Below are 12489 nucleotides of genomic sequence, written 5' to 3' on the forward strand. Positions count from 1 at the left end.
TGAAACGAGAACCTTATAACAATATCTTCCTCCTGGATTTGACTTGCGTGGCCCTACCACTACCAATTTCATGCTGGCCCTATTCAGGACCAGTTACCAGCACAGCACCATCGGACAGAATGACCTCACAGGAACCTTTTCACAAACCAGCATATGTCTTGGTTATGTCCTGATGGAATGTCCAAACCATTCTGCTCAGCCTGGTAGAGTGAGTAGACTATAAAAGGTTGGATGGAGAGAATCGGGACAACAATGAAGATCAGGTGCAAGTAGGGTGACCAGACAGCAAGTGTGGAAAAATTGGGACAGGGGATGGGGCTTAATAGGCACCTATAGAAGAAAATGCCCCAAATATCAGGACTGTCCCTATAAAATAGGAACATCTGGTCAGCCTAGGTGCAAGAGGGTCACCAGATTCCTTTAGGGGTTGTTTATTGGGGGACCCCAGACAGGTCACACACAAACTGAACTCCAATGAGTGAAATCTTTCTGATCCTTCCACATAGAGCCTGGAAAAAGTGCTTCCCACAGTAGTAGTGTGGGGACTATGACTGTATTCATGCTAACAAACATGATGTTACTAGAAAGGATTGATGGGAAAAGTTTTTGTGTATTCAGAAACTTTCAGATTGGGTAGGCGTTCAGGATCCTGCCTTAGCATCTTGCCCCTCATGGATATTATCCCCAAAAGCTATACTTTTTTCAGATGCTGTAGCAGCATCTGAAAAAAGAGTAGCTGTCTCCTTGCCATTGCGAAGAATTCTCTCTTGGAACAGAGTGGGTTTGCTCACCGGGATGGGGTAGTACGTGAACAACAGCCTTAGTTGATTCATCATTGTATTGTGTTTTGTCATTTTATGTGTGTTTGACCCACCAAATCTGATCATCTTTATATTCCTAATGAAATTTGGCACCTTCCAGTTCTTACTCTTTGGGGAATCCAGATCCTCTTTAAATAGGACAGTGGCTAGAAGGAAAGGAAGAACACAAGACAGAGCAAGTGACGAGCAGCTGTCAGGTGACATGTACAATGTTACATTTTTCCTTCTTCTCATGCTTCAACTCTGAGAAGCTCTTGGAGCTGGGCTGCATGTTGAGATGGCCACTGATCCAAGAACCAGTCACTGTAACTGTCTCCTCTTTGCGTAAAGGGTTGTTGTCTCTAATACTGTGTGGAACGTAGCGGTTTTGTTTGTAGGGATTTGTGTGAACCATTTCTTCGGTCTCACTTCACATAGGGACTGGCTTTGAACAAATGCCCGGACTCAAACCAAACCTCAGTCAAAATCGCTATGTTGCTTCCAGCTTTAATAAAAACCCATGAATCTACCCTGATCCCGAATCTTACAAGGGCTCGCACAAAACCCAGAACCAGCCCCATTGTATTGGGTTATTTCTGGGATGTGGCAGAGATACTTCATACAGCTCTTGGTGACTCTTTGTCATAAGGAGTGAGGCAGGGGATATGTCTGGAACTGCCTTTGAAATAGGGCAGGAAGCCCTTAGGACACCCTTCTGGGTGATTCACTATTGTCCTCATTGGAAGATGGTGAAGAGAAGCATCTGGAGTTGTGGCAGTGTTTAAGGGGATTATCACAGTGTGGTGTCTCATATGTGAGAGTCCTAGAATTCCTGTGGCAGGTTACAGTCTCCAAGCTGTTGCTAGAAAAGAGCACTTGAATTCTCAAAAATGTATTACCTGGTCCAAGTCCCCACTCTTGGGATAGGAAAGTCTTAATTTACCTCACCAAGTGCACATATGTGCACAGAAATGTCTATGTGTTTGCTTTTTTAAGTTTCGCATTGTTGGTGCAACTCCTTGGGAACATTTTCTTACCAGGTTTATGATGGCCGCATATGCACACAGTTGGGATGGGTTTGTAATAGCACTATCTTACTTTCTTCAGCCCTTTGGGCATGGCTGGGGATGGATGCCTGGTTTCAGTGCCCATGCTCATTTAATTTAAGTTGGGTTGCATGCATCCATTTCTGTTAGCTCTCAGCATGTGGGGCCTGAGGGCTCTTATGGGTCCTCCTGTTTCAGTGAATTGCTGTGAGGAAGTAAGAAGTCATATATAGCAGTATCACTCTGAAACTCTGACGGAGCCACAAGCTCCCTGCAAACACCACTCTGAAGCCATTGTGCATTTGCTCCTCAGAAGCAGTGTAGAGTGTAGGTGGCTTTGTATTCAGAACGGTTTTGTTGACGGTATATCACACATTAGCAATTCTCAAATACTCCTTTGCAACTGAAAGTGAAACTTGTACAGCTTTAAGCTGTCTCTGGAGCCCTGCTCCTTCTGACCTGAGGAGTGAATTCAAAACTATGGATGGGCTGTTATGACTCCTGTGAGCAGGGCCTGGCAACACCACACATTACATTCTGCGTGGGCCACAATGCTTGAAAGTTAAAACCTTCTCCTTCCATTCACACAATAGGTGCCAAAACTAGAGGTCTGAAGAAGCTCTAAAAGGGAAAACACTAGGTTTTAATACTGACCCAAAACTCATCCCAGGCTCCTGGTAACTATCACAACACTGCGCGAGCCTGTCACAATCCTGTGGAAACCATGCCTGCTGGGAACCTGATACTTTTTGGCTTCGTGTTTTGACTTAATATCAGGCTAGGCTTCCCAGTTTTTGTAGAGTTTTGGTTTTTTTGGTGTTTGGATTCTCTTAAACTGCAAACTGAAAGGAAAATTCAACTTTGAGGCACAGACTCGGAAGGAAAAATTGGTATGAGCCCCTAGGACCTGAAACTGCCACATCTCACTTTAGTTTGTGACTAATTCACTGTGCAATTCCCTGTATGGCATTAGCCGCAGTGGCAAACATGGGACCCATAATTCACCACTGGTGCAGCTCCAGCAATGACAGAAGTCATGAAAGCAGTAATGTAGACAGGGCTCAGTCTTGTTAATACTGTCAACTTACCTTGCTCAGAGCAACTCCCAAGCGAGTTCTCTGTTAATCTCACCGGCTTTCCCTTTATAGAGAGATTATCATACTGTTACCCCTTTTGACCAGAACAGTTAGCCAGTACTGGATATCTTGCCGATTGTTTCAGTTAGAGAAATTGATGATGTCGTGAGATACTTGTTTGATACAATTCTGCTTATTTACAAAGAATATGCATAAAGTCCAGTTTTCCTGAATGCAGTAGGAGTCATACAGGAGACAGTTTCCTTGCAAATATTCCAATCCTCTTTTTCCAACCAGCATTCTGCCCCCAAAGCTCTCTCTTAGCTTTCTCTCAGGGTCACGTTACATGTGCTGCTCTGGCTGTCGGCTTTCTGCTGCCTTCTCTGAGTGCTTCTGGGGTGTTTCTGGAATCATCTGTGAAAAGGCAGATGCGCGCGCACACACACACACACACACACACACACACACACCCCCCTCCACCAGAACAATACCCCACCCTCGGTATTTGCATTCAGCCTCCAGTAAAACCCCTTAGCCCACATAGCCCAGCTCCTGACCAGCCTTTTATGTGGCCTGTGTTTTAGACAGTGGCTCCTTTTGTTTCAGATATCTGTTCCATAAAGGAGCTTAACTGCTTCTTTCGTTGATCCTGAACAAGGGCGGCTGTTGTGCCTTCAGTGAAGTTTCACCCCTCCCTCAACGTAACAGTACTAAGGAAAACAAACAAATACACCTGAAAGGAGTCCACTTATTTTTCCAAATATTTTTGTCATAGTTTACATTTGTCCAGTGCCTTTCATGTCAATGTATCCCAAAGCTCTCAGCACTGGGAGGCAGCCACCTCCTGATAACAGTGCAGATTACAAAAATGGGACATATTACCTACCCCTTAAAATGTATCTTGGGATCTTTAGTGTCCATGCCGCGCAGACAGGACCTTTTGTTTAAGATCTCCTTCAACTAACACTCCCTCCCTCCTCCACCCCCCCCCCCCAAACTGCATGACATTAACTATAACTTCTGGTTGAACATATAGAGAAAACATGCAGTAACAATATAATTAAAATTAGGCTTTTTAATGTGTGGTCCCAGATTAGGTTAAACTGATTATTAAGGACGCTTTTTAGATTTTTTTTTCATTTTCCCCCTGCCGCCACAATGCTACTACGGCACAGAGTTAAGGTGGTTTGAATGCTCTAACTGGGCATTTCCATACTTAATATGTTTGGATTTCTTTTAATTTTTAGCATATGTCTGAATTTCCTGGGTTTTAATTGTTGATTTGAGGTTAGTTACATCATCACTGATTGTTTTTACCTTAAATTACAGATATATACTTTCAAACTTTACTCCATCTTGATGTAGATTTTTGTGAGAATTTCCTTTTTTAAATGATCAGAAACTTCACACATAGATGTTGAACAGGAAATCCAAAGAGAACATTATCATATATTTTTTTAATTATTGGAAGATGTGTAGTATCAACCTTAAATCATGTATATTTGAAATTTTGAGGCCAGAGTCACCTATGTGTTCTGATTGCTTTACTCTGCTCTGGAATAACACAAAGCACCCTGAACATACTGGTTAGGTAAGCTGGGTTTACAGGTGCTTTGCATTCTCAGTGCACACCTGTTTCCCCTGCCCCTCCAGTCTTCCATTCTCACTGCACTCACCAGGGCCAGATTAACCCATCACTGGGCCCTATGTAAACATACACTTCTGTGCCCCTCTCTGCACATGAATAACAAATAGCCATAAAGTACACTTGCCAAGGCTGAGCTGGCTATGTTGTGGATCTGCCAGGACCAATTCTCATAGTGTTGCTGCTCACTATGGCAGAGGGATAGCTGGGCCAAACTTGGATGAGTGGCATAGTGACCAGGCACTACTCAGTGAGTATACTGAACGGCTGTTTGTTGGCATTCTCTGAAGAATAGTATTAGTTAACTACACTGAAGAAGAAACTTTCACTTAAGAAGATAATAAGTAAAAAAATTACCATTAATCAGTTCTTAAATTTAAAAAAAGCATTCATATGGTAACCTGTGGATAAGATTTCAGTGAGTTTTAACTGTAAGGGAAATTGAGTCTGCATTGTGTTCCCTTATTAAAATCATTTAGAACACACAAGTAAGGACAAGACACAGGATACTAAGGTTTTTTTAAAGGTCCCATTTTTAAATTGTTACTTCATAAGCTAATTAATGGACTTCGTAAATTCTCACAAAATTCATTCACTATTCCGTGTATTGGTGAGGATATGCTGAAATGTTCATATATAACAAAGGCTTTGAATCCCTGCTTTGAACTCAACTCAATCTTAATTGTGGCGCTCAAACTAGCACCTCCATAGTTTCAAGCTTGAAAGTTGCCTTTTAAAAAACAAAATGGCCACCCTCTTCTATCTCGACTGAGGAATATTGAAAGCTTGTTGTGGGTGTGGGTGGAATTGGTCCCACCAACTCCGTCTTGCTGTAGATCAGCCCCAGTGCAGCACTGGGCACATGGTTGGATGTGGGGGGTGTGGTACTTGGCGTTGATTTCTTTTTACCCAATTGTGCTTTGTGGGATGTTCAACCCAAGGAATATGACTGAACGAAAGAGGAAGCCCAAGTTTTCCAAGGAAGAGCTGGACATTCTGGTCACTGAGGTGACCCGGAACGAAGCCATGCTGTTTGGGAGGGAGACAATGCGTCTATCCCATGCTGACAGGGACAAGATCTGGGAAGGCATAGCCAGGAAAATCACATCAGTCAGCCGGGTCCCCAGGTCTGTAAAAGACATTAAGCACAGATGGGACGACATGAAGAGAAGGACCAAGGACAAACTGGCATTCATGCAGAGGTCCCTCTCCAGCCCTGGCAGCACGGGGCGGCCCTCGGCCATCGTCCTGACCGCCCACGAGAGAGCCATCGAGTCGACGCTGCATTCGTCACACCAGATGCACGGCTTCCGGAGAGCGGATCTGGACGTGGTTGACAGCCCATCAACGAGCTGTAAGTATCTCTACATTAACCTCTGTTTTATGCTCACATATCTCAATTTTGACGCAACGGTGTCATTTGTGTATGATACGAGGTGTTGTACCTTCCTGCTCACTGTGGTGTTGGTTACTAGTAGATCTCTGTTGATCAGGGTGAAGTGAGATGGAAGCAAGTTTCCCCCATCCCAAATTAAAATTTTCTTCTGCGTCCATTTCTCCCAGCCTTTTGCCCTATTGTGTCTCCCCCCTCTTTTGATTGGACAGTGATAAGGTTCTGCCTTTTTAAGGGGTGGACAGCAGCTGTCAAAGCCTTACCCAAGCCAACCAGGTATGGGGAGCTGGATGCAACTACTTCCAGTGAGTGGAAAGACAGTTATGAGGGACTAGGGAGGGTTCCCAAACATGCATCCCAGTAGGGAGGAGACTCTCACCAAATCCCATTACTAATGGATCCGCGGCACTGTAATCGGCTTCAACAAGGTCCTCTTTTTATGGTGACTATTGACACTTCTGCTCAAGTCATTGTGGGCTTCTTATTTAGTGGTTTGAGTGTTCAGTGCAAGTAATATCAATAGAAAGGGCATCTTAATGATTTTTTTTTCTTTCCTGAAACAGAAGATTGACTCTGCTTTTTAGTTACGCTTCTTATAGTGAAACTCACTAACTCCTTCCAGCTCTGTAGGCCTAAATTCCTTTCTATTCTGTGTTGGTTTGTTTTGTTTTTTTGCCTTTACTTGTGAATTTTTCTGTGTGGATGTGGCACTTGCTTTGCTGTAAGCCTATGGAGATGTGAAGTAGGGAAGGAGGGAAATCTGTTATTCTGGAAAGTAGACTAAGTATAGTTTCACTCTTGGTGTTCTCCCACCATGTTGTGTCTCTTCCCTTAGTGCTCTACCAGTTAACATTGTTAATAGAAATGCAAGGACAGAATTCTACTAGCACTGACAAAGTGAGGCTCAGTTAGGGTATGTCTATACTGCAAAGAAAAACCCATGATGCTGAGTCTCAGAACCTGGGTCTAGTGACTCAGGCTCACAAGCATCAAGCTGTGGGGCTAAAAATAACCGTGTAGACATTCCTGCTCGGACTGGAACTTGGGCTCTGAAATCCTGTGGGGGGGATGATCTCTGTTTTTCTGTGCAAGATAGACATGCCCTTAGATAACTCCTTGTGCCTACCTTTGGAAATCAGTAATGTGCACATTTATACGGGGTTTCTAGCCTTTATCATACAGAGATTCACGTCTTAACTGATAGCCTTTTTCAAAATAGTTAATATGTCTGTGTGAGGATATCAGTAGGTAGCTAGAAGTATAAGGCATTACCATTATATTTGATGTACATAGGCCCATGAACAGGATTATCACTAGATTTTTATTGCAATCAGTGTCATTACAGTGAAGTGGGGTTTTCTTTGTGTGGCTTTTTCCCCCCAGAACAGTCCAACATACCTAATTAACTTGGGGTCTTGTTGTTTTAAAGCAGCATTACCAAATTATGTCCCTTGGCACCAAACCAAAAATATTGCAATGCAAGTCAAATTTGGCAAGGACCAGGTACCATTATATAAAATATAATGTAAGCAATAGTACATGACCAGGTGTTTGTCATCAGATATCTGCACATCTCTGGTGAGTTTTGACACTAGCCTGAAGGCCAGCTGTCTTAATTTAACCAGAACATGCAATTTTCTTACTTAGCCATGCTTTTGGAGAAGGTAGGTCATCACTATTGTTTAAAATTATTTTAGTTTCTGGTAACAAATCCTGACCCACGTGGTTATACTGGATACCCTCTCAGGTTGGATCCCTCCTCAACTGATTGGGTTCCTTCACTCTCAGTGCCTGAATCACAACATTTGTTGCTCAGGTGCTAATATTTGCTTTACACGGGCAAGCACGTTTAAGTTATGCACCGAAAACTGTATCTGGAGGCTTGTCTCTAATGCTAGGATAGAGAAGAGAAAGCTTTTCAGCTGCTCTAAGAACTCTTGAAACAAGTCCTTGGAGAGAAAGTTTTGCCATAATAATTTGCACTTCTTGTTCTGTTTAAAGCTGATGAAGATGAGGAAATGCCAGGCCCCTCACAGGAGCACCACTTCTCATCACTGCAGAGGGATGGTGAAGAAGCCAGCCAGCTCTCTGGGCCTTCTCTCCTCCGTACTTCTTCTTCATCTGATCAATCTGAAGCTACCAACCAAAGGCAGGAAGTTCAGCACTTGTCCCCACATGCCCAGTCATCCTACCAACCCCCTCACCCACGCACCAGGAGTCCACCCCTTTCTAGCTTCGATCGGCAACTACTCCATTCCCACACCCAGCAGACAGACCTGTTCAGGCAGTTCTGCCAGGAGCTGGTGGCTATCCACAGAGACATGGCGGACAGCATGCATGTGATTGGTCAGAGGATGACTGACCTGACTGGGCAAGTCAGCCAGATGTGCCAGACCCTGACAGAAATCCGTGATGGGGTCCAGGCTTTTCATAGGGTGCAGGACCCTAATGCCACCCCAAGGACTGTCCTGCAGGCACCCTGCTCAAGGAACCCATCTGAGCCCCATGCAGAGTCCAACCAAAGCCCCCCAAAGCAGACTGCTCCTGCACGGACTACCAGGTCACAAAAGAGAAAACACCATTTTTAATCTGCTTCATGTTAAATAAAAGAAGGGAGGTCCATCCTGAGCTGTTGCGAATTCACAGGGCCTCCACCCAAGGATTAGTATTGCATGCTGAGGAGCAGCAGGCCCCCCTTACTTGTAAAGCAGAGTTATGGCAGCTGAGTAGTAGGCCTGGCCCGATGAACTGACAAACAGGTGTCTCAAGCCTTTTTGAACCTGGATTGTAGGGAAGTTAAACCTCAATTCTTTTTATCTTGTAGCTATTTCGAGCCATCAGGGCCCCCTGTGCTTAAGTGCTCTAGAGGCTGAGAGATGCAATTAGATTGATTTCTTTGATCTTGGAGGATGCCTGTGAAACATTGTTAGGGCAACATATTTGCAAACTTCCTTTAAAAACCAAACCAGAAAATATCCCAGCCTCTGTCCTCCCACTATTATCCTGCAAATTGGCATATGTGCTATGCAGATTCTTAACTAAGTGAAGCATCATTATAGCTTTAAAAGCTGTAATTGCTCATTAGTTTATCTTGTGCTCTGCAATAATGGGAGACCAGGGCTTACTGTAATAATTATCAAAAAGAAAAGGAGTACTTGTGGCACCTTAGAGACTAACAAATTTATTAGAGCATAAGCTTTCGTGAGCTACAGCTCACTAAAGCTTATGCTCTAATAAATTTGTTAGTCTCTAAGGTGCCACAAGTACTCCTTTTCTTTTTGAGAATACAGACTAACACGGCTGCTACTCTGAAACCTGTAATAATTATATGCAGCTTTGGGAATGGAGATATAAAAGTGCAAATGCTGAGATGGGAAGAAAGTGGATGCAGAGAGAACCTCCCACCCATTGCAACTTGGGAGAGACTGTCCAAGCACTGTTTGACACAGAGGATGGCTCTCAATGTCCACTGAGAGTAGGATAAGAAGTAATCCAGTTTAGTTTGCAGCAGAGGAAAATTTTGCTTAGATATTAGGAAAAATGTCTTAACAATAAGGATAGCTAAGCACTTGAACAAGCTTCTACAGGAGATAGTGGAATCCCCAGCACTGGAGGTTTTTAAGAAAAGGTTGGATGATCACCTATCTGGGATGGCCTAGGTATACTTAATCCTTCCTTAGCATGGGAGGGTGGACTAGATGACCACTCCATCCTCCCATGATTCCATAAAACCCTCAAAGATGTGGTGTTGCACTTGCCCAGAACCCTGCAGTATTGCACGCACCTGCACTGCAGGGTTTAATCCATCTATTTCCTTGAGTGTATCTGAGGCTCTGTCTGCACCTCACAGTCAGGGTTAAACATGGCTAGTATTTGTAGTGTGATTGTGGCCAAACAGGGTTGTACCATGTTTTTTTCTGGCGTGTTATAACCTCTATTGTTTTTGTGCACCAAAAAATGTGCTAAGTATTCTACAGAAACAAGTAAAGACATAGTGCCTGATTCCGATCTCATGTACACTAGTTTTACATCAGTGTAATTCTATTGACTTCAGTGGAGTTATTTACACTGGGGTATCTTAGGGCAGAATTTGAGGCATAGTCTCTGCCCTGAAGAGCTTACAATCTAAATTTCCTAATAGATATCTAAGCTAAAAGCTCAAACACTTTTTCTGTCCAGACAAGCGAGAATGATGTTTCAGCATTTTAAACTTTGTTGTTGTCCTAGGCTCCCTCTGCCTTTACATGTATAATCTTGGTTTTGAAACTGGGTTTTAGCACCCTCATCCGACCCGGCTACCACACACCTTGTTGAGCTGAATCCACACAGCAGTTTTTTTCACAACACCATTGGGTGTTACCCTGGTTTCCACATCCTCATCTGTCATGCCACCTCGGACCCCAGAAACATCTGGGCAGTTATCCCTGTGTGCCAAGAGGACATTCATGCAGAGCAGCACCAGCAGCTTGTGAGCCTGTGCTCTCTGGGATGTCCTACTGTTCATAGAGCTGGGTAACAGGAGGATTTTCCAAACTGGAGACACAAACAGAGTTGGGGGGTTCACATCTACACACAAGTGTTATACTACCTGGTTGCACAAAGACAGCACGTGTTATCCTAGATCTCTTGAAATGGTGACAGAAGGTTAGCTGCCACAGTTACTAACCAAGTACTAACCATGTTGGGTATGTGAACACAAATCTGGTTTAGAGCCAGCCTTGTCACAAGCCAATTGCAAATTCAGCTAAAGGTTGTGTAAGCAAAGCCTTAGTGGACAGGGAACTCGGACAGCACAATATGTGAGACCTACTTTACTGTTCTGAAACTGTTAAGAGTGTTTTCTTCTTTCAGCTGTTTGCCATTTCTCTTCTAAAATATACTGTGATAATTGTCTAAAATACTTCAGTTCAGTGTTACTGCAGTGGTTGAGCCATTCCTGGTGTGTGTATTTTTGACTGTCCTGATACAAATAGGTTAAATTTTAATTGCTTGAGAAAGGGCTCTAGTTCAAGAAAACCAAGGTCTGGTGAGGAGAAAACCACCTTTCTTCTAGGAATTAATCAACTTTTTGGATCTCATAGAGGAATTTCCCCAGAGAATCAAGGCCAGAGCAGGGCAATGCTCGCTTTCCTTTCTATTAGTCTGCCATTTTGCTTCAGTTGCAATATTTGTATTCTGTAGAAAAATACTCTTTCTGGTTTTTATGGTGGGGGAATATATTTGGTCTCGGCTGAGGTTGGAGAAACTTTTCTAATGCGGCTTAAGGAGAAACTGAGAAATGGCAAATGTTTTAAAAAGCTTGTATGAGTAAATATGGTGCTACTGCTGAATATTATTAGTAACATTCTTAGTTTATATTTATTATAATATTTGGTCCATGCTGATGTCTTGATATAACTGCAAGATTAGCCCCACTGGTTATGTTGTCCTTGGGGAGCTGCCGTGGAAACTCTCAGAGCTAGGCAATGGAGACCTAAGCTCTGCAGCTGGTAGGCATCCACAGTTCCCAGTGACATTTATGGTAGTTATGGGTACTCAGAATGTTTTAGGATTAAGCCCTTAATGTACAGAAGCACTTAAAGAGCGATGACCTTCAGAGGTGGTTCTAGTACATTGGGGGCCCTAAGCAAGAATAATTTAGGGGCCCTCCATTACCTCTTACCCACTTCCTAAAAATACTAACTGCATTATTTCTGCAAACCAAAAAATGTACCAACACAACACATACTAATATGCTTGCTAAAATCTCCACATTAAATAAGATGAATAGTATTTTGAGGGTAATACTAAATCGGGGGCCCCCCTTGAGCTGCTTAGGGCCCTAGGCATTTGCTTAGTCTCTTTATGTCTGGAGCCACCACTGATGACCCTGTTTTCTGGTCTGCTAATGGGACAGCCTAAAGCGCAAACCCCTGAAACATCAGGGCTCAGGGGATTGGTGACGAGAAAGGACCACGTATTATAAAATCCAATGACTAGATTAAGTTATATCCCTGAATTTCCTCTGTGGGGTATTACTAATGGGCCCAGTTCCCGGGGGGAATTGTCTGCCCTTGTAGACCCTCAGTGAAATGGTTGCTTTGTACTGTCTTGCAAAAGGCACTTCCCCCTGTGCACATCACACTGACTAGTGATGGAAGCCTGACAAATAAAGTGCCCACATTGAAGCATACTGCTGTGCTTACGCCAGTATTTCCATTTCTTGTATATGCTGGAAAAATATTTCTTTAAAAGTATTTTGTTAAATAAATTACAATAAATATATAACACTTTTAACACACATGCTTGTTGGGTCATTTGTCCTTCCCACTCCATCTCTGCCTGGATTTGTGCCGGGGAGCTAAAGTTAAAGATCTAGTGTACGCAGCCGTCTCAGCAGCCACATCCATTTGCTGTCTGACATTCCCAGACATCCCAGGGCTGCCAAATGTCACAAACCTGGAGTGACACACGAGCCTTTGGCAGCCCTGTCGCTTGTGGCTGGGCTGCAGGTAGGCATCTCCTGTGGTCACTGAAATTAAGGCAGCAA

At 43.5% G+C, this 12489-nt stretch overlaps 1 protein-coding gene across 5 annotated transcripts in view; it reads left to right on the plus strand.

The window, feature by feature from the left end:
- PRDM11 (PR/SET domain 11) overlaps positions 1–12489 on the plus strand; it is a 59519-nt gene that overhangs the window by 26782 nt on the left and 20248 nt on the right. The window contains exons 5-6 of one of the 5 annotated variants that reach the window (XM_038404523.2): positions 5509–5921; positions 7962–8548. The exons of the other annotated variants lie outside the window; for them this stretch is intronic. Coding sequence (XP_038260451.2) covers positions 5509–5921; positions 7962–8548 — 1000 coding nt within the window. Of the gene's footprint in view, positions 1–5508; positions 5922–7961; positions 8549–12489 lie in introns of those variants that run through there. 5 annotated transcript variants of the gene reach the window in all.

Source organism: Dermochelys coriacea, chromosome 6 (genome assembly GCF_009764565.3).
Source record: "Dermochelys coriacea isolate rDerCor1 chromosome 6, rDerCor1.pri.v4, whole genome shotgun sequence".
Classification (NCBI taxonomy): Eukaryota; Metazoa; Chordata; order Testudines; family Dermochelyidae; genus Dermochelys; species Dermochelys coriacea.